Source organism: Gracilinanus agilis, chromosome 1, assembly GCF_016433145.1.
Source record: "Gracilinanus agilis isolate LMUSP501 chromosome 1, AgileGrace, whole genome shotgun sequence".
In the NCBI taxonomy this organism is placed as follows: Eukaryota; Metazoa; Chordata; class Mammalia; order Didelphimorphia; family Didelphidae; genus Gracilinanus; species Gracilinanus agilis.
In genome coordinates, this window is record NC_058130.1 from 205,468,071 (window position 1) to 205,490,289 (window position 22,219).

Here is a 22,219-nt window from a genome sequence, read left to right on the forward strand (position 1 = left end):
CTTTCTTTCTTTCTTTCTTTCTTTCTTTCTTTCTTTTTCCTTTCTTTTCTTTCCTTTCTTTTCTTTCCTTTCTTTTCTTTCTTTTCTTTCTTTCTTTCCTCTCACCTTCTGTCTTGGAGTCAATAAAGAGTGGTAAGGGCTAGGCAATGGGGGTCAAGTGACTTGCCCAGGGTCACACAGCTGGGAAGTGTCTGAGGCCAGATTTGAACCTAGGACCTCCCGTCTCTAGGCCTGGCTCTCAAACCACTGAGCTACTCATCAGCTGCACCCCCTCACTGCTTTTCTGCCTTAGAGTTGGAACTAAGACAGAAGGTAAGGGTTTTAGAAAAAGAATATGAAATGAGGGTGAAGGACCTTCTCCTTTGTCTTCTCTGGGGACCAGCTTTGGTCATTGTCATTTTATTTCATTCAATTTGTTTCATTGCTGTTCTTTCCATTTACATGACTATAAATCATTGTTTGGTAGCCTTCAGTGGAGAGAGTGCCAGGCCTGGAGTCAAAAAGACTCATCTTCCCTAGTTCAAATCCAGCCTCAGACACTTAACAATATGATCCTAGGCAAGTCACAGCCCTGTTGGCCTCAGTTTCCTCATATGTAAAATGGGCTGGAGAAAGAGATGGCAAACCATTCTAGTATCTTAGTCAAACCCCCGCTCCCCCCCCCCCCCAAATGTCTGTCCTCAGACACTTAGTAGCTGTGTGACTCTGGGCAAGTCACTTAATCCCAATTGCCTAGTCTTTATGGAGGCGGTGGGGGAGAAGAGAAGGGAGAGATGGAAGGAAGGAAGGAAGGAAGGAAGGAAGGAAGGAAGGAAGGAAGGAAGGAAGGAAGGAAACAAGGAAGGAAACAAAACAGGACAGCCTGCCATATTCAACCCTGGGGATCATCTCCAAACTTACCCAGGTAGAAAGGGAAAGCATTAAGGTGAAGGGGAAGAGACCGGGTAAAAGCTTAGGGAGAAACATTTATAAAGGCAAATCTGGCTGAATTGGGAGAAGGGCTAGGGGGAAAAGAACATCATAAAGAGTTGGACATAGCCGAAACAACTGAACAACAAAGGACAACAAAGCCATTATGCATATAGTTTTCCTGGTTCTGCTTACTTCATTTTACAGCTTTAAAATTCTATGATTTTTTAAATGTGACCTCAGACACTTCCCAGATGTGTGACTCTGGACAAGTCACTTAACCCCCATGGCTTAGCCCTTACTTCTCTTCTACCTTGGAACCAATATATAGTAATGATTCTAAGATGGAAGGTGAGGGTTTAAAAAAATATTCTATCATTTTTAGCATTCTTAGACTAGCTTCTCCCAAAACTCCCTCCCTAAACCACTCCCCTTTACTGATAGCATTCTGTAGGTCATCTTTGGGGATAAAAGTGTAGACTAGAATGGATGACAGCTTTTCTAGGCCTCTAATTTGACCAGGAACAAATTCCTAGAACCAAGAGGTGAACCATGCCAGACCAGCAACCAGGTTGCAATAATCTTCAGTGTTGGCTAGGCCAGTCCCCATAATGCTTTGTCACTCGGTCATTGTTTTTAAACCATTACTTTCTGTCTTAGAATCAAAACTATGTATTGGTTCAAAGGCAGAAGAGCAGTAAAGGGGTAGAAAATGGGGGTTAAGTGACTTGCCCAGGGTCACACAGCTAGGAAGTGTCTGAAGCCAGATTTGAACACAGGATCTCCCATCTTTAAGCCTGGCTCTCAATCCACTGAGCCACCCAGATGCCCCCACTCAGTCATTTTCAAGAATGGCAAATCACCAATGATCCCTTCTCCATACAGATGTTTAGAATGTTATGCAGGATATGGGATAAATGCCTTCTTGTTCTTTGTGGCATTCTAGCTTTACCCAGGATCAACTACCATGAGTTCTATTCTTTAGATCTCTTTGGAAAATCATGGTAGCCCATCTTTCATCCCTGGGGCGCACATCCTAATGATAGGGACAAATATTTATTTAGCATCTAATAGTGCTAATTTCTGAGATAAGGAGTGGGGGTTGCAAAATGGAATCCTATAGCCACTAGTTGTGCTTCAAGAAATACTGACCGGATGACTTTATCTCCTTTAGTCATTTATCTCTTTGTTCATTTGTATCTCACAATAGCCTGATGACTTATTCCCATTCCATAGAAGAAGAAACTGAAGCCTAGAAACATTAGGTTAAATTATAAGAAATGGTTCCTGGATAGGAGAGGAGGGATACAGGGGAAAGAGAGCAATAATATTTTATATATAAAATAAACCCCCCAAAAAGTGAGATGACTTGTCCAAGATCAAACAGCTAGTCACAAGAGATTCATGACTCTTATTAGAGTTCAGGTCTCCTGACTCTGCTCAGTGTTCTTCCTACTGTTTATGATATCACTCTTGATGTCAAAATCATGTTCCCATTTGGAGCTTATCTTGGTATATGGTGTGAGATGTTAGTCTGTACCTAGTTTCTGCCAGACTGTTTTCCAGTTTTTTCAACATCTGATTTTTCTACTATTCTATAATGTTTGCATTTTCCAGAGTATTGGGGCTGGCCAAGGCCATCTTGGGTACAGTAAAGTGGTGTTTTGGTTGTCTTGAGTTCTTCCCCATCTTTATGCATCTTCCAGAGTGTCTAGGGCTGACCAGGGCCATCTTGGTACAATAAAGTGGTATTCTTGTTGTCTGTTTGAGTTTGTCCCCATCTCTAAGCATCTTCCAGAGGATCTAGGGCTGGGGGAGGGGAGGTACAGTAAAGTGGTGTTCTTGTTGTGTGTTTGAGTTCTTCCCCATTTCTAAGCATCTTACAGAGTGTCTAGGTCTGGCCAGGGCCATCTTGGTACAGTAAAGGGGGTGTTCCTGTTGTCTGTTTGAGTACTCCTCTACCTCTAATGGGACAAGTGAAGAAAAAAGAAAACTGACATTATAATAACTCAGTAATATATTCAGTCCCTTAGCTGAAACAATGAATCATTTTTGGAAAGTTTGTCCAGCCAGTGAAAATTTCAAAGGCTACACACTTAGTAGATATACAGGGTATCCTGATATTTGTCATCAGTGAGTTATGGTGGACATAATCTCTGTTTTCAAGAGGTTAACCATCTTGTGTGTTTCTGACAACTCCAGAACCGAGGGAAGGGAGGAGCTGTGAGCAAGCTGATGGAGAGCATGGCTGCTGAAGAGGATTTTGAACCCAATCAAGACAGCAGCTTCTCTGAGGATGAGAACTTGCCCCTGAGCATGTTGGTAGAACGACCGCTGACTCCAGGTGAGAGAAAAGAGGATCTGGGGCCAGGAGGCAACAGGGCAACGTCTTCCCAATCCCCAGTACCATCCGCAGGGGCGGCTCCCTCCCTCCCAACACCAGCGCATTGTCAGAAATATCCTTGGTGTGTTACTCTGGCCTTTCCAATCCCCTTTGTGAAGTTTTGATCAGAATGGAGCAAAAGAGGGAAAAGAGGAATATCCTGGTGACTGTGACAGAGAGAAGAAAGATTTCTATAAAGCTACAAATATAGATTTAGATGTAAATAAATACAAATATAGCTGTAAACAAGAACACACACATATTTCCTATATATTACATATTCCATACAGTATACTGCTACATTTTATTGTGGTGTGTTGGGTAGCTCAGTTTTTGTAGGCTTGGTGCAATGAGTAAGGCACTGGCCTTAGAGTCAAGAAAATCTGGGTTCAAATCCTCCCTTGGACATGAACAAATTACTTCACCTCTCTTGGCTTTAATGTCCTCATGTAAAAAGATGTTTTTAGACTTGACGGTCTCTAAGGCGCATTCCAACTAAAGCCGTGGTCTTGGGTCCTACCAAACTGGAAGGTATTTGAGTGTCTGCCCAGTGCTGGAATTCATCTTGCCAAAGGGAGTTGTGTCCAGGCGCTTAGGAGAGGCATCCAAAACCTCATCCCCATGCCCAGAGTCCTCGTTCTCATGCACACATTTATCCTTTGGGAAACCTTCACCACCGGCTCTAGCCTATACCTTCTGTTCGTTATATAGCGAAGTCTGTTGTTCAAGGACCAGCCTGGCTAAGTTTGGAGAGACCTCTCACCAGGTTGGCTGGAAGGGCACCCATTTCTCAGCCAAAGAGACTTTCAAAGACCTCACTAAGCTCTAGGGGGCTTGGGATCTGCGTGGCAAGAGACGAGTCCCCACACTGATGAAGTCACAACTCCTTCAAATATTGAGGCATGTATATAGTAGTAAGTCTGTGGTAGAAGTTAATTTAGGCAAAAATATATTTATACAGGTAGATTTAGGTGTGTATTTAGAAATACACGCATATAGAAATATATATGTTGTTGGCTGTATGTTTGGGTAGGTGTAGATCCAGATAGAGCTGAAGATGTTGGTTTGGGGTAGCATTGCAGAGAGAGAGACAGAGAGGTGCCGAATGGGGTAGGGGCATAGGATATTGTAAATCCCATTCCTAGGAGGGCCTAGGGAATGTGGCAACTCTGCTCCATTTCCTTGGAAGGACCAATGATATTGCATACCCATGGGGTGACCTAGCATTTGGCAAAGCCTAGAGACACTCCTGTTTACAGATTCAAGTTTGCAGGTATTAGTAAAATCATTAGACTCATCATTTTCAAGTTTTACAGGTATTAGTAAAAAAGGATGGAAACTGGGCTAAGCAACAGTGACTGGCACTCCTGGGAGGCCTAGAGCATTGTCAGAGGAGAAGGATTAAGGATGATAAAAGTGAGTTAGATGAAGAAGAAATGATAGAAAGAGTTGTGGGAAGCAAGGAGAGAAAGCAAAGGGAGGCAACTGGAGGAATGTGGGAAAGGCCATCTGAAGGCTTAGGTCTTTATGCCCCAAGGTGTGTGACCATTCGATCTTTGGAATTACTGGATAAATTGGAGAAGAATTTGCCAAGTTGATTGAGCATCCTGTGTGGGAGATGATGTCTCTTTCCCAAATTCTGTTTCCTACTTAATGCTAGCAATCATTTCTCTTAGGCCAGTGGTTCTCAATGTTTTTTGTCCCATGAATCCTTTTCAACAACAGTTTTAGAAAAGTGTTGTGAACTCTGGTTTGGGTGGTTGTTTTTAGACAAAGTAACTTAATTGGGCAATTATTTAATACTTAAGGCACTATTAAAAAATGTTCAGTGCAAACCATTTGGACCATCATCTCAAACCTCCAATAGGTTTGGGAACCACTAAATGGAAACCACTGCCTTAGACTGAACCTCCTGAACTGAAGGGTAGTTCAGTGGATTGAGAGTCAGGCCTAGAGATGGGAGGTTCTAGGTTCAAATCTGACCTCAGACATTTCCCAGCTGTGTGACCCTGGGCAAGTCACTTGACCCCCATTGCCTACCCTTATCTCTCTTCTGCTTTGGAGCCAATACACAGTATTGACTCCAAGACAGAAGGTAAGGGTTTAATTTAAAAAAAAAAAAAGAATAACTAAGGAAATGAATAATGAGAAGGGCATAGACCACTAAAATCCATTATTGAGACACACAAGCTCTAAGTGAAGCCAGCACATTTGGGTTCCTTTCCAAACTAGTAATGAGGTGTCACTCTGGACCTCCTTTGAATTTTCTTCCCTGTCTTTGGGTAGAAATGCTTAAAAAAACCAACAAAAGCATGAGCCTGGATCAACCACATACTGGTTGCAGCTAAGTCGAGCGAATGAACTATACCAATTCTGTGTCTTTTTCCTCCCTCCCTCCCTCCCTCCTTTCCCCTTTCTAACCCTTCCTTCCTTCCTTCCTTCCTTCCTTCCTTCCTTCCCTCCCTCCTTCCTTCCTTCCTTCCTTCCTTCCTTCCTTCCTTCCTCTTTCCCTTTCTCCCTCCCTCCCTTCCTTCAGTCCTTCCTCTCTCTCTCTCCCTTCTTCCCTTACTTCTGTCCTTCCCTCCTTTTTTCCCTTCCTCCCTTCCTTCCTAATAAAAAATAAGAGAGAGAAGAAAAAGGAAATGATACTCCCATTAGATACTCAATAGAGACTGACATAAACAGATGAGAACTTTTGGTTATGATTTACTGGATTATTTGTAGATACCAATTGTCTCTTGCCTAAGCAGCAAGGGTATTAAAAAAAAGGGTAGCATAGTGGTGGCCTAACATAAACTGGCTGTGTGACCTTGGATAAATCACCTATCCTCTCACTGCTCTAGGCCTTGCTCACTTCATGCCAGGACTTTGGCGTTAGTTTACCCAGCCACCTCCTGGTCCATCCTGCACTCCCCTGCCAAAATGATCATCCCAAAGGCTAGGTCTGGTGCCCTCGCCTCCCATTCACTACACCCCCTTTTCTCCAGGATCAAACACACAGTCCTCTGGCATTCAAGGCTCTTCCTAACCTGGCCCACCGCCTGCACCTTCCATCCCAAGCTCTCCGTGATCCTGGGACACTGACCTCAGGGCTGTGCCGTGATCCGGACACTCCGTTTCCTAAGTCTGGGCATTTCACACGGCCTCCCCGATGCCCGGAATGGCCTCCCTCCTTACCTCTATCTCCCGGCTTCTTTGCCTCCTCCCCCCAGAAGCCTTCTCTGATCATCCTTCGTGCAGCCCCTTCCCTCTGATGGCCTCCTGTTCACTAGCCAGCATGTTATACGTGGCCCCGAGCGGGCCGGCCATCCTTGGGAGCAAGGCCTCTCCTGTGCCCGTCCTTCTCTCCCCGGCACTCGATGCCATTCCTGGCGCGCAGGAGAGGCTTCCTCAGTGGTTGCCGCCTGCCCGGGCCACGGGGAGGGGATGAATGGCAAAGAGAGGGCCCAGCTACGTCGGTGGGAGTGCCTCCTTGGGATGTCGGTGGAAGGTGCTGGCCCGGATGGGTGCGAGGCGTTCCCTCCTCGTCCCGGAGGCCCCCGGATTCACAGAGCCCCCTAGGCTTGCCCCTCGCCCTTCCTGGCAGAACGGGTCACGGCGAAGGGGCTGTGGGGACAGACCAGGCGGGACTGAGAGCAGGAGAGGGGCAGCGGGCATGGCGGCCCACCCAGCGGCTCTGCGGGCCCGGCTACACACGCGAGCTCGGGGGGCTCACCCTTCTGGGGTGCGGGAAGGCGAGGGAGAGGCTCCCCACGGAGGCTCTCGGCGTGCCACCCAGGATCCTTCCCTGGGTCCCGGGGAGCAGGGCCTCATTCCTGCTGTCTCTGCCCCACAGCCCCCCGATCCTGCATCATCGACAAGGATGAGCTCAAGGACGGACTGAGGGTCCTCATCCCCATGGACGACAAGCTCTTGTATGCTGGGCACGTGAAGACGGTCCACTCGCCGGACATGTGAGTCCTCCGAAGGGCCGTCCTCGGTCACACTGCGTCATCCCTCTTTGTCACCGTCCTAGAGCCAGACAGAGTCCCAGGAACATAGGGAGAACGGAGGCACGAGTCAGAAGATGCATCGGGAGGGGAGAGAGGAGAGCCAGGCCCAGAGAGGGTTCCAATCTGGCCTCAGACACTTCCTAGCGGGGTGACCCTGGGCAAGTCACCTCTCCCCCATGGCCTGGCCCTTACCGCTCTTTTGCCTTGAAACCAAGACTAAAATGGAAAATAAGGGTTTTAAAAAAAAAAGGAAAAGAATGCATCAGCTGCTAGTTAGGCCCTTCTGGTGGGGGCTTTTCATATTTTCCAAAAGTCTGAGGAAAGCAGCCTTCTCATACAGCTCAGGACTCTAGACCAGGCCGGTGAAGCCTGTGGACACCTTCTCAGAATTGTGTTTTTAAATGCATAGGATTCAAAAGGAAATCCATTATTATGGAATGTAATTTTCTTAAAAATTCTTTTAAAAAAACCCAACTTCTTAAAAAAAAGTATTTCTTAAAAGCCAGTTCCTGGATCCCAGGATCTAGATGATCATGACTTCATTTAGACGTAGGAGGCCCTGAGTGACTTAGTGACCAAGGGCCCACAGCAGCCGAATGCAGAAAGCCCTTGTTACGGCGGTAGTGTGCACAGAGAGAAGTGGGATGGGACAGTGCAGTGGAGGGACGACCCAGGAGCCAAGAAGGATGCGTTTCAAATCCCTTCTCTGACCTAGACAGGCTTCATGGCCCTGGGCAAGTCCCTTAACCTCTCTCTCGTTTTCCTCCTCTTTGAAAGGGGGATAATAACAGCATCTACCTTGCAGGGTTGTTGTGAGGACAGTGAGATAGTAATTATAAAATCACAGCCCAGGGCCTGGCACGTAGCAAGTGCTATATAGATGTTAGCTTTTGTCATGATTAATATTTTCCCCATCGTTTTCAGAAGTCTAGACAATCAGCAAAAGGGCCAAGCCCTGATTGGTAGCATTTTATGGTTTTCCAAGGAGTTAAATGCTCACACTGAAAATTTTACCATCCAGAGTGAGCCAGCTCCGGCGTGTTCCCTCTCATCTTTATCCCTAGTCCTCGCCATCAAAACACACTCATTCTATGTTGGCAAATGGTACCCCCAGGGGTCACTGTCATTAGAAGTGCTAAGGGGTGGCTGGGGCCAAGTCACAGAGAGGAGGCTCTGAGGAATCCAGGTCCTTCCACAATTTTTAAGAACTAAGCACAGCTGCTAAGCTCAAACCACTTTATTTTAATTATTTAGAATTTGATTATTTCTTTTTACTTTTTTAATATTGATTTTTTTCTAATAACAGAAGCTTAATCTCTATTCCCTCCCTTCCCCAGAGGAGATAGGGGCAGGAACTTGTGGGACAAATAGACACAAACAAGCAAAACAAATTCCCACATTGGCCACGTCCAAAAACATATCTTCTTCTGCCCCCCTGAGTCCATTCCTTCTCTCTCAGGACGTAGATAGCCTGGGTCCTCTGAAATCATGACTACCCCAGTATTCATCAAAGATCTTAAGCCTTGCAAAGATTTTTGTTTTTATAATGATGGCATATAATGTTATTGTAAAAAGCAAGAAAGAGATTTCTCCTGATTCTGCTCACTTCACTCTACATCAGTTCTTCATACAACTCTTCCCAGGATTCTCTGAAATCTTCCCTTTCGTTTTCATATTACCTTCATTTCCAAAGATATCCCTAAGGAGAGCCAAAGAATTTAAAAAGGGAGCAAGAAAGCCAATCAGAAAACCAAGCACCATACCCAGTAGGCAGCCTGGCCCCTGATTGATATTCCTTACCACGCTCCCCCACTTTTCCAAAGAAGGGAGGGAGATGCATTTTTTGGAGCAAATTTCAACAGACAGTTAAATTACGTGTCTCTCTCTGTTTTTAAAGGCCTTCTTGGAGGTTCTTCTCTCGCTTTGATCCTCTCCCAAGTACAGTTAGCAGACCTACTTGGTGCAAGACCCAAGATAATGGCCCAGGGAGCAGTCCTAGGAGACGGGGGAATGGGGCGTGGAAGAGGGAGAAGACTTCATTAATGCATCTCCCTACATCATCATCCACTCCATCAGCAATCAGAGAGGAAGGACCCTTCCTTTAATAGTCTCTCTTGGTAGCACTGTGAATTGATCTACCATTTTGGAGAGCAATCTGGAATGAGGCCCAAAGAGTTATAAAATGTGTATCCCCTTTGACCCAGCAGGACCACTATGAGGTCTGTTTCCCAAGATGTGATAAGGGAAAAAGGAGAAGAATCTATATGTTCTAAAATATTTATAGCAGCTCTTTTTGTGGTGGCAAAGGACTGGAAATTGAAGGGATGCCCATCAGTTGGGTAATGGCTAACCAAATTGTGACATATGATTGTGATAGAATACTACTGGGCCATAAGAAATGCATATTAATTTTTTTAAAATTTTTATTTTGAATATGTTCTTTCCCTCTCCCCCAACCCTTCCCCCCCAACCTCCTTTAGCCGACACACAATTACACTGGGTTTTATATATTAATTTTTAAAAGTGGAAAGATCAGGGGCAGCTAGGTGGCTCAGTGGATAGGAGAGCCAAGTCCTGGGTTCAGATTTGGCTTTAGACACTTCCTAGCTGGGTGACCCTGGGCAAGTCACTTAACCCCCATTGCCTACCCTTACCATTCTTCTGCCTTAGAACCAATGCACAGTATTGATTCTAAGACAGAAGGTCAGAATTTGTCTTAAAAAATTGAAAGATCTATGTGAAAAGTGAAATGAGCAGAACAAAGAAAACATTCTACACAGCGACAGAAATATTGTTTGAAGAATGGCTCGTGTGTGTCCCCCTCCAGAGAAAGAACCAATTAATAGAAACATTCACCAGGGTCCATAGAAAGAAGCTAGAGGAGAAGGAAAGCGTGTTATGGAGAGAGAGAGCGTGGCTCTGGCAGGCCAGGGAAGGAAGAGGAAGGCAGTGAAGGAAGCTCTCCAGAAGGATGGTAGTCAGGTTCCCAAGCGTCCACCACCACTGGCTTCACATTTGCACTGCTCTGGTGTTTTAGATACCGGGTGGTGGTAGAAGGAGAGAGGGGCAACCGACCTCACATCTATTGTCTGGAGCAGCTCCTGCAGGAAGCGGTACGTAAACACGAGCTTTTCTTTTGGATTGGAGGACTTGGGGTAGAAGAGGACCAAACTCTAGGAGGGAAAATAGAATCATTCTTTGAGATTCCAGTTTCAAGGAGAAATAGAGAGATTTAAGGCTTTTTGTCTCCCTGATCCTTTGGAATAAGTGCTGAGTTAGAGGAAAGACCTCATCTCTCCCTAGAACCCAAGTTTTTTTTTTTTCCCCAAAAAAAAGGTTTTTATTGATATCTTTTGTTTTTATGTCCCCTCTGTTTCCTCCATATCTCTCTCCTTTCCCCCTCCCAGAGAGCCATTCCATATAACAAGAATTTTCTTTAAAAGTAGAAGAAGAGGGGGCAGCTGGGTGGCTCAGTGGATGGAGAGCCTGGAGACGAGGTCCTAGGTTCAAATCTGGCCTCAGACACTTCCTAGCTGGGTGGCCCTGGGCAAGTCACCTAACCCCTATGGCCTAGACCTGACTACTCTTCTGCCTTGGAACCCATACACAGTATTGATTCTAAGACAGAAGGTAAAGATTTAAAAAATAAATATATGTAAATATAATATAATAAGGAAAGAGGCAAGTAGGAGTTCTTGCAACTAATTATTTCAATATAGAATATATTATTATAGAATATATCACATATAGGACATATATAATGAATTACATATATTATAGATATATAAATATTATATAAGGGTATAAAAAATAAAATGAACACAAAAATGAATAAATAATTAAAGTAGAAGAAGAGGTGGGGAAAAACAGCAAAACTTGTCAATGTACCTACCCTCCAAAAATCTGATTTGCAAGGGAGTAGGGGAGTGGTACCTCAAATTAAGGAGAAATACAGAAAAAAAAACTGACAGGCTTTTCCTCTCCCTATTCCCTTGGAAGAAGATTGATTTTGGACACCCAACCTCCTAGGTGACTTTCTTGGCCTGTCGGTTCCTTTTCCCCCATCAGCACAATGGGAACAGCCGCTAACGCCGAATGATGACTCTCCAAAGAGTCTGGGTCTGGGCTAGGAGCCAGGGGATAAGGGCTGGTGAGGAGGGGAGCCCCAGGCCCAACGCCTTTCCCCTGTCGCCCCTCCCACAGATCATAGATGTGAAGCCGCCTTCCATCCGATTCTTGCCCGAGGGAACCAGGATCGCTGCTTATTGGAGCCAGCAGTACCGCTGCCTCTACCCTGGCACCGTGGTCCGAGGTAAGGCGTTCCCGACGTGCCTCCCCCAACTCCTCCTACCAGTTTTCTCAGTACATTTTTTTTTCATTTTTTTTTTTTAATTTGTCATGCAAAGCCCCCGTCCTTTGGTCATTGTTGTAAGAGCATTTTCATGCATAGCCCAAATCCCCAAAATAAAACCTAAATTCACAGATGTGAAAGATGACCCTGCGAGTAAATTGTTTAAATGTGAGGAAAAGTTTTAAACTCCTGATTGAGGTCTTTCCTAATGACGGTCCTCACATCCACCTCCTTGCTTCCCTGGCTTCCTTCAGGGCTTCATTTAAGGGGGCAGCTGGGTAGCTCAGTGGATAGAAGGTCAGGTCTAGAGATGGGAGGTCCTGGGTTCAAATCTGGCCTCACACTTCCTAGCTTGAGACCCTGGGCGAGTCACTTAGATCCCATTACCAAGCCTTTACCACATTTCTGCCTTGGGACCAATACTTGTATCAATTCTGAGACAGAAGGTAAGAGTTTCAAAAAACAAAATAAAACGTTTAGTAGAATTTGGGCAACCATTGCCTAGTCCTTATTCCTTTTCTGCCTTGGAACCAATACTCAGAATTGATTCCAAGACATAAGGTATGGGTTTAAAAAAAAAAATTAAAGATGCTCCATGGGTTCAAATTTGGTCTCAGACACTTCCCTGGGCAAGTCATTTAACTCCCATTGCCTAGCCTTCACTGCTCTTCTGCCTTGGAACCAATACATAGTATTGATTGTAAGGCAGAAAGTCAGGGTTGAATTTTTTTTTTTTTTTTTTTTTTTTTTTTTTTTTAAGATTTAATTCAAGGGGGCAGCTGGGTGGCTCAGTGGATGGAGAGAGCCAGGCCTGGAGACGAGAGATACTGGGTTCAAATCTGGCCTCAGATACTTCCTTGCTGTGTGACCCTAAGGAAGTCATTCCACCCCAAAAGCCTAGTTCTTACCCCTCTTCTGCTTTAAAACCAATACACAGTATTGATTCTAAGACAAAAGGGAAGGGCTTTTTAAAAAAGAAAAAAAAAAGACTTAATTTAAGGGGGCAGCTAGGTGGCTCAAGGGATTGAGAGCCAGGCCTAAAGACAGGAAGTCCTGGGTTCAAATCTGTCCTTAACTTCCTTACAGTAAGATCAGCAAGTCACTAGCCCTTCCCGCTCTTCTGCCTTGGAACTGATACTTAGTGTTGATTCCAAGACAGAAGGTAAGAGTTTAAAGGGGGCGGGGTGGCCCTCTGCCTCCACTCACTGCCTCTCCTCTCCTCTCCTCACCTCTCCTCTCAGGGGCCCTGGATCTTGAAGAAGATGGTGATCTGATCACAGTAGAATTCGATGATGGGGACACAGGGAGGATTCCCTTGTCTCACATCCGCCTCCTGCCCCCGGACTACAAGATTCAGTGTAAGTGTGGGCAGAGGCTTCGGGACTGGCATAGAGCCCCCCGCCCCACCCTGGGCCGCTCTCGGGGGGTGCCCCCAGGCACACCAGTGTCCAAGTTGATCTGAGTGTCCTCAGGCTGGCTTCCTGAGGGAGGGAGTCCCAGGGAAGCCGCAGTCAGGCTTGCTCTGAAGCCCAGCTGCCCAGGGGAGATGCCTCTTCCCTCGGGGGAGCCTAAAGGTTGCGGTGGTCCCTTTGTTGAACCATTCCCAGAGCTGTAGGCCGTCCGAGGGTCCACTTTCATGAATAGGAAATAGAGAGATGGAGGGGCTAGTCGTCTGGGGATTCCCTGGGGTGGGGAGGCGTACCTCGGCCCAGGGGGATTTCCAGAACCTTTCAAGTGGTTAGAAAGTCCCTTTTTTCCCCACCGATGCCCATAAACCCTGGGCTGGTGATGAGTTCCAGGTAGACAAGGACCAGAATGTGGGGAGGATCCGCACTCTCGTGCAGGCATGGCAGTGCCAGGGGCTAGAGCAAGCCCGTTGTGTTCTGGCTCCGATGCCCATGGGCACGGCCACTCCTGAGCCTCCCCTACGCTCGTCTCCACAGGTGCAGAGCCTTCCCCTGCCCTCCTCGTGCCCAGTGCCAAACGCCGCAGCCGAAAGTCCAGCAAGGATGCCGGAGAAGGAAAAGAGGGCGGCAACCTGGGGTCGGAGGAGTCTGGAGCCAAGGGCAAAGGCCGCGGGCGGAAACCGAGCACCAAGGGCAAAAGTGGTACGTTGGAGCCACCAGCCACGAGCTGCGGGCCTGCTTTTTCCTTCCCCCTAGAGCGACCCTTCTTCAAACTGACTCTCGTCCTCCTCTTTCCTTTTTTTCCTTTTAAAACCCTGACCTTTCATCTTAGAATCCATCCTGACTACTGGTTCCAAGGAGAAGAGCTTACTGCTAGGTTAGGCTAGGCCATGGGGGTAAAGTGACTTGCCCAGAGTCACATATCTAGGAAATGTCTGAGGCCAGATTTAAACCAAGGATTTCCCATCTCCAAGTCTGCCTCTCCATCTACTGAGCCACCCAGCCGCCCCCCTCATTTTAAAGCATTTTAATCAAAAGGAAAACTCAAGTCTTGAATAGCCACCAAACATCACAACCTTCTTCCCAAAGTACATTTGAATCCATCTATTTTGCACCCAGGGCCTGGCCTTGACACTGCTGTCTTGAAGAGTAGGTGTCCTGTTGTGCCTTTTCTCCTTTGTGCCCCCTCAATGAGAAAAGGCTGGCAGGGAGGCCCCCCCCCCCGTTAGCCTCTACGGTCACCCCCTCCCCTGGGGCACGAGGAGTCTTGTGAGGGTGCCTTGGATGTAAATGGGGGTGCAGAGGGCCTGGAGCATCCTTCCCCTCAAAGCAGAGGAAGCAGCCTATTCCTTGGGCCCTCAGTTGGCAGGCCTAGAATGGCAGACCCCTATGCCTCTCTGACCCTTCATCTCTGGGGCTCAGACTCCCCTTCCTCACCCCTCTTGCCTTCCTCTCCAGCCTTGATGCTGCTTTCAGGTGGGTTCCTGGGAGAACGAGTTAGGACCACAGCGATGCCTGACCCGGGAAAGGCTGTTGAGGAATCCTGTTGATGGTTATTTATATGGAAAAGAACTTTGCAAGTCGTGGCTGGAGAGGCCTCTTTATTTTTTTATTTTATTTTATTTTAATTTTAATATTTTCCCCTAGTTACATATTTCATGTTCTTTCCCTCTCCCCCAAACCCCCCTGCCCCTTTTAGCCGACACACAATTCCACTGGGTTTTACATGTATCATTGATCAAGACCTAATTCCCATATTATTGATAGTTGGGCTAGAGTTATCGTTTAGTGTCTACATCCGCAGTAATAACCCCATCAGCCCATGTGTTCAAGCAGTTATTTTTCTTCTGTGATTCTCCTCCCACAGTTCTTCCTCTGAAGGTGGCTACTTTTCTTTCTCATAAGTACCTCAGCCTTGCTCTGGGTCATTGCATTGCTGCTAATACAGAAGTCCATTACATTCTATTTTACCACAGTGTATTGGTCTCTGTGTACAGTGTTCTTCTGGCTCTGCTCCTTTCACTCTGCATCCATTCCTGGAGGTCTTTCCAGTTCACATGGAATTCCTCCAGTTCATTATTCCTTTCAACACAATAGTATTCCATCACTAGCAGATATCACAATTTGTTCAGCCATTCCCCAGTTGAAGGGCACTCTTGGAGAGGCCTCTTTAAAGCACCCCCTTTGTCCCTAAATGAGCCACGTTGCCAGGTGGCTGGGGGGCCCCTCATTGGTGTGGGGATCTCAGCCGCGGCTCAGTAGGCCGGGGTGGCAGCTGGGGTAGGCTCGCGAGCACTCGGCTGTGTCCCTGGGGAGGAGGGAAATCCCCACGGAGGGAAGCCCCTGGCATGCGTGCCCTTCTCCCTTGGGGGCTTGAGCGTGTGTCTTTTCTGCCCCTTTCTTTCTAGAAGAGGCGAGTCTCCCAGAAGAGGTGGCCCAGCCGGACCCTCCTCCAGGTGCCTCTTTAACGCAGGAGAAGCCGGGCAGCCTGGGCAAGCCGGGCACCAAGAATGCCAAGAAGAGCGCGCCGGGGCTCCCCGAGGAGAAGCGGAGCAAAGCCGCTAAAATGAGGATGCCCCCCAAGTTGCACAGCCCCGCGCCGCCCTCTTTCCAGACCCCCACGTTCGGTACCGCGTTGGCCCCGGAGGCGTACGGGGAACTGGCGGCTTTCGGCGCCGCTGACAGCCCCTCGGGGAGAGCGAAAGCCAAGAAGGGCAGGGGGGCTGAGGAGGTGGCCGAGTTCGGCCCGGCCTCCAAGGGCTCCAGGAGGCCGGCAGAGAGCGAGCTCCTCATCAAACTGGACCACGAAGGGGTGACGTCCCCCAAGAGCAAGAAGACGAAGGAGGCCATGATGTTGTTGGAGGACGCGGGCCTGGGCGGCCGGAGGGAGAGCAAGAACCTGGTAGGCTTGAGCAGCTACTCTTCCCTGGGAGGCGGCGAGGCCAAGGCCAAGGCCAAGGCCGCCCGAGGGAAGGCCCCTGAAGAGGACGCCTTGGCGCCCAGTTTCACGGGCAAGTTTGAGGGCTCCGGAGACCCGCTGGCCACCGAGAAGGACAAGGGAGACCCGGGGGTGGCGGAAGCGGCCGAGGAATCTGAGAGCAGCAGCAGCTCCAGCTCCAGCAGCAGCAGCTCCAGCAGCTCCAGCAGCTCGGAGACCGAAGGGGAAGAAGAGGGAGACAAGAACGGAGGGGATGCCCGCGGGGAAGACAGCAGCTCGTCCAGTTCCCGGGCCTCCAGCCCCATGTCTTCCTCCAATTCCTCCTCCTCCTCCTCCTCCAGCAGCAGCAGCTCCTCCTCTTCCTCCTCCTCTTCCTCTTCCTCCTCTTCTTCCTCTTCTTCCTCCACCTCTTCCAGTTCCAGTTCATCCTCCTCCTCCTCTTCCTCCTCCACGACGGATGAAGATTCCTCCTGCAGCTCAGACGATGAGGCGGCCGAGGAGGCCCAGGCAGGCCACTCCTCGGTGCAGCCAGACCTGCCTCCCAAGTCGGCCAAGCAGGCAGGGAAATCTCGGACCTCCTCCCACCCGCCCGGCAAGAAGCAGCCACAGCAGCCACCAACCCCTCAGGCGCAGAAGGCCCAGGCCGGGGGCAGCAAGAGCCGCCCCAAAAAGCGTGAGGGGATCCACCTGCCCACCACCAAGGAGCTGGCCAAGCGGCAGAGGCTGCCCTCTGTGGAGAACAGGCCCAAAATTGCCGCCTTTCTCCCGGCCAGGCAGCTGTGGAAGTGGTTCGGCAAACCCACTCAGGTAATGACCCTCCACTCTGGCCCCTATCTCTGTCCCCAGACCTCAGTGGTCATTGCAAAGAGAGGGCAGCCTCATCAGCACCAGTAATAAGGATACACAGGCCTGGGGGGTACATGCAGGGTTTGAGGATCACTTCCCCATCACACAGAGCTAGTAAGTGGGACAGGATTTGACTTGGGGTCTCCTCCTTATCCTCCTCCTTTTTATCCTCATCCTCATCCTCCTCTTCCTCTGCCGCCTCCTCCTTTTCTTCCTTCTCCCCCTTCACCTCTTCCTTTTCTTTCTTCTCCCCCTCCTCCTTTTTTTCTTCCTCTTTCTCATCATCATCCTCCTTTTCTTCCTCCTCCTTTTCTTTTTCCTTTTCTTCCTCTTCCTTCTCGTCCTCCTCTTTCTCCTCTTCCTCCTCTGTTTCTTCCTCCTCTTCCTCCTCCTTCTTTTTTCTTCTATTCTTCCTCCTCCTTTTTTCTTCTCTTCCTCCTCCTCCTCATCCTCCTTTTCCTCATCCTTTCTTCCTCCTTCTCTTCCTCCTCTTTTCCCTCCTCCTCCTCTGTTTCTTCCTTCTCTTCCTCCTCCTTTTTTCTTCTCTTCCTCCTCCTCCTTTTTCTCATCCTTTTCTTCGTCTTCCACATCCTTTTCTTCTTCCTCTTCTCCTTTTCTTTCTCCTCCTCCTTCTCCTCTTCTTCTTCTCTGACCTTCTGTTCTAGAACCAATACTGTGCATTGATTCCAAAGCAGAAGAGCAATAAGGGCTAGGAAATGGGAGTGAAATGACTTGTCCAGAGTCACCTGGCTGGGAAGTGTCTGAAATTTTAACCCAGGACCTCCTATCTCCAGGCCTGGCTCTCTATCCATTAAGCCACCTAGCTTTGCCCTCTTGTTCTTCTTTTTTTTTTTTTTAAATGCTTATCTTCTCTCTTAGTGTCAATTCTAAAACAGAAGAGCTACAAGAGCTTGGCAGTGGGGGTTAAGTGACTTGCCTGGGATCACCCACCTAGGAAGTGTCTGAGGCCACATTGGAACCCAGGCTTTCCTGACTTCAGATCAGTGCTCTATCCACTGTGCTACCTCACCTCCCCATGCATGTATTCTCATGAAAGGCAGAGTTTGATGTCCCTACAAGAGCATCTTCCTTTGATCTCCTCCTGTGGAAGGTGCACAGGCCTCCATTGAACACCATCACCAACTCATTCCAGCTGATGAGCTCCCTCGCCTCTCCAGATACATACCTTTGTGTCCACCTTCCTAACTTGTTGGCTTTTTTTTTTTTTTTTTTGCTAGGAGAAGCTAATAGTGCCAAGGGAATTTGGCTCTGGCCTATTGAAACAAGACTCTTATCGCGCTCTGGGAGTTGACCCAACCACAGGCCTTGGCCTGAGCTCCCTTTGCTAAGTCAGACGGCATAGCCTAATCCTACAGATAAGAAGTAACCATAACAGTGTTTAGAATCAGGTTTTGCTTTTCTTTTAGCCACAGAACCCAAGAGAATTTCTCATTTATCCTGGCAACCCAAGTATGTCTGGGAGTGTAGAATGTGAATCCCATCCTTTTGATGGGGGTAACTGAGGCATAAAGAGGCCTTGTCCCTGAAACTTAAGGCTTTTGGCCCAGGCCTTCCCCCATTATATACCCCTTTTTGGGGGGTATATAATGGATACTTTTTTTTTTACCTTTTTATGTGTAGTGAACCCTATTGGCAGTCTCATGAAGCTGTATGGACTCCATCTCAGATAAATGTTAGGATAACAAAGGAAATTAAATTATATATAAAAAAAACTTGTCAAATATATTTAAGTTTACAGGGTGTATAACCCAGCAGGATTGCTTGTCAACTCTGGGAGGAGAGAGGGAAGAGGCAGGGGAGACAACAAGAATCATGTAACTATGGAAAAAAATTGAAATACAAAAAAATATATATATATATATATATTAAGTTTACAGGGGCAGGTAGGTGGCTCAGTGGATCAAGAACCAGGCCTAGAGTCAGGAGGTCCTGGGTTTAAACCTGGCCTCAGACACTTCCTAACTGTGTGACCTTGGGCAAGTCGCCCCATTGCCTAGACCAGTAATGGCAGACCTATGGCACAGGTGCCAAAGATGGCACACAGAACACACTCTTTGGGCATGCGACCACCCCCACCCCCAGTTCACAGAGGCACAGAGACTCCCGTAGAGCTGCTCTACTCCCCCTTCCACACCCCCCACCCCTCTACCCAAAAACAAATGGGAGCACACAGGAAGGAAGGTGGGCAGCTCACAAGGGGCAGAGCTGGAGGGGAGCAGAGCACTTGGCCCCTCTCCCCTCCCCCTCTCTACACTCACTGTGGACATTCCTTACTTCACCCACCTCTCTGCTCAGTAACCCAATGGGAACTCTTCCTCCCCTATGTGGGGTAAAGAGGGGTGAGGGGTGCTAGCATTTGTTGTGGGGGAGGAGCACAGTACTCAGTCTGGGTGGGGCTTGGCATTCTGTCTCCAAAAGGTTCACCATCACAGGCCTAGTCTCTACTACTCTTTGACCATGGAATTGATACTTAGTATTCATTATTAGAGAGAAGGAAAGGGTTTGTTTAAAAATATATTTGTTTTTTAGTTAAAAAAAAATGTTTACAAAACATAGGTTGAGAACCCCCACTGTAAAGCAAGAGATAAGGCAGGCATTGAACCCCTGAACGGTCTCTCCCCATCCATAAATTCTTTGAGGACCAGGATTGGGGGTTTCGTCTTTGGATAGGAAGCGCTTAATAAATGCTTTTTGAGGGATTGACGCCATCTCCCGCATACCTGTATCCATGTGACGAGGTATTTGGGGCTCTCCACAGAGACGGGGCATGAAAGGCAAGGCCAGGAAGCTCTTCTACAAAGCCATCGTCCGGGGGAAGGAGATCATCCGCATCGGCGACTGCGCAGTCTTCCTGTCGGCCGGCCGGCCCAACCTGCCCTACATAGGCCGCATCCAGAGCATGTGGGAGTCCTGGGGGAACAACATGGTGGTGAGAGTCAAGTGGTTCTACCATCCCGAGGAGACCAACCCTGGCAAGAAGCTCAACGAAGGCAAGGTGGGTGCTGCGGAGCCGTTGCCCCGAGAGAGTCACTCAGTCCCATTGCTTGGATCAGGTCAGAGCGCGCGAGGCCTCGGGAGAAGCCACCGCTCGGGGGCCCGTCCTCAAGCCGCTCTTGGCTCTCTTTGTCCCTGGAGTGGTTCAGGAAATGTCCCCAAGTGAGCGAGAGCCCCATCCAAGCAGGAGCTTCCATACTAGTCTAGGGAGCAGGGCCCGTCCTCCCCCTCGATGTGCCCAGGCCCAGGGTTTCAGGATGGCTGCACGATCTGTTCCTCCAGTGTTAGTCTTTATGCCCTGGATTCTTAACCTATTATTTATTATTGTGAGCCCCTTTGGCAATCAATCATCTGGGGACCCCTACTCGGAATCCTGTGTTGTAAGGATAAAATGAAATAGTTTATAGTTTTTCAAGCCTATTATTATAAATTTTTTTAAATCCCCCAGTTCCATCTTAGAATTAATACTGAGTGGGGCAGCTGGGTGGCTCGGTGGGTTGAGAGCCTGACCTAGAGATGGGAGATCCTGGGTTCCAATCTGGCCTCAGACACTTCCTAGCTGTGTGTTCTTGGGCAAGTCACTTCACCCCCATTCCCCAAGCCTTACCACTCTTCTGCCTTGGAAAGGATACTTAGAATCAATTCCAAGATGGAAGGAAAGGATTTTCTTTTAAAAGAAAGAAGTGAAATTGACATTAAAAAAGATGATAAAAGATTTAATTGGGGGGCGGGGGGAAGGGTAAAACAACAAGGATTGGCCCCATATTGTCAAGAGCTGTGTATTCAAGAAATACTCCTATAGTGCCGATTCTGAGACAGAAGATCAGAGAGTTTTTTCTCCCACACGGAAAGCCTTCTGAGAAGGGGTCCAGAGGCCTCACCAGATGGCCAGAGAGGTTCGTGACCCAGAGAAAGGGTTAAGAACAGCTAGTGTACATTGTCCACCAGGACCCTATTTTCCTTCCTTTGTCCCGTCCCCCCAACATGTCTCTGGGTAATCATGATCGGTGCGCCGCTGTTTTAATGGGGCCTCTTCTAGACAGAAAGGATAATGTCATCTTCGGGACCTTCCTGGGACTCCTAGAGATACCCCAAAGAGCCTGGGAGGAGGCCAGGAAAGATTCAGCAGTAGGGCATCCGTTCTGACCATCAAGGCAGAGTTCTGTTCTGGCCTCGTGCATCCCTGGGGCTGGGGCTGGGCCAGGGCTGCTGTCCAGGGTCACTCACCGATTGTCTCTCATCCCTCTCTGGGAAGCAGCGCTGGGATCAGAAGTCAGGAAGGAGCATCCCTACAGCCCTGCAGACCTCCAGCCAGAGGAAAGACTTCATGGAGGTGGGTCCTCTCCTCTGCCAGAGACTCAGCTCGGTGGTGTGGGAGGGACAGGGAACTGCAGCCCCCTCTTCCCTCTTGAGACTCTTGATAGCATTTTTTTTAAGCCCTTAAAGATCCTAGTGATCACTCTAGGACAGAAGGGCAAGGGATAGGCCACAGGAGGTGATGTGTCTTGCCCAGGGTCCCAAAGCTAGGAAGTATCTGAGGCCAGATTTGAACCTTTGGTCCCCCTGACTCTAGGCCTGGTGCTCTATCCCCTGTGCCACCTTAGCTGCCCCCGATAATAGAATTCAGAGCTGGAGGAGTGTTTGAGGTTGAATTCAAACCTAGGTCCTCTGACTCATGAGATTGAGAAATAAAAAGAACCTTAAATAGCCATCTTAATCGAGCATCTTCATCTTATAGAAAAGGAATCTGGGTCTCCAGTGGCCCATCTGAAAACCAGAGGGTAAAGGATTCACCCAGATTCACACCGGCAGAGGCCAGGGCTAGAAGCTGGTGGGGGGGGGGGGGCAACTCAGGCCAGCTTGAAAGGATTCAGTGGAAAGTTTTCTCTAGGAGCATTTGTGCCTTGAAAAACAGCAGATGCTACAAATCAGGGCTGGAGGGGTGGTTGATTTTTTAGACACAAGAAAGTGATGGAGAGGCCGTCTGTGGATGGCTCAGTGGATAGAAAGCCAGGCCTAGAGTCGGGAGGTCCAGGGTTCAAATCTGGCCTCAGACACTTCCTCACTGTGGGACCCTGGGTAAGTCATTTAACCGCGATGGCTTCACCCTTATGGATATTCTGCCTTGGAACCAATACACAGTATTGATTCTAAGATAGAAGGTAAGGGTTTAAAAAAAAAAGAAAATGATGGAAGAGATAGTAATGTAGTTTAAACTTAAAAGGGCATCCTGCAAACAGTTTTCTGTTTTCCTCTCTGGAGAGAGGATTTTTCAACATTTAGTTGCCCACCACTTCCTCAAAGCGGAGTCTTCTGACAGTCATAGAGAGAGACCCAGGCTTTTCAGACAGCATCTGTTGGCTTCTCCTGAGCCAGATA

The 22,219-nt window shown here is 48.2% G+C and overlaps 1 protein-coding gene across 1 annotated transcript in view; it reads left to right on the forward strand.

The window, feature by feature from the left end:
- Positions 1 to 22,219, forward strand: part of TNRC18 (trinucleotide repeat containing 18) — a 137,287-nt gene that overhangs the window by 111,354 nt on the left and 3,714 nt on the right. The window contains exons 15-24 of the mRNA XM_044678753.1: positions 2,527 to 2,560; positions 3,112 to 3,253; positions 7,128 to 7,245; positions 10,322 to 10,397; positions 11,488 to 11,596; positions 12,877 to 12,993; positions 13,579 to 13,743; positions 15,450 to 16,786; positions 19,605 to 19,841; positions 21,099 to 21,173. Of these exons, the coding sequence (XP_044534688.1) occupies positions 2,527 to 2,560; positions 3,112 to 3,253; positions 7,128 to 7,245; positions 10,322 to 10,397; positions 11,488 to 11,596; positions 12,877 to 12,993; positions 13,579 to 13,743; positions 15,450 to 16,786; positions 19,605 to 19,841; positions 21,099 to 21,173 (2,410 nt within the window). The remainder of the gene's footprint in view (positions 1 to 2,526; positions 2,561 to 3,111; positions 3,254 to 7,127; positions 7,246 to 10,321; positions 10,398 to 11,487; positions 11,597 to 12,876; positions 12,994 to 13,578; positions 13,744 to 15,449; positions 16,787 to 19,604; positions 19,842 to 21,098; positions 21,174 to 22,219) is intronic.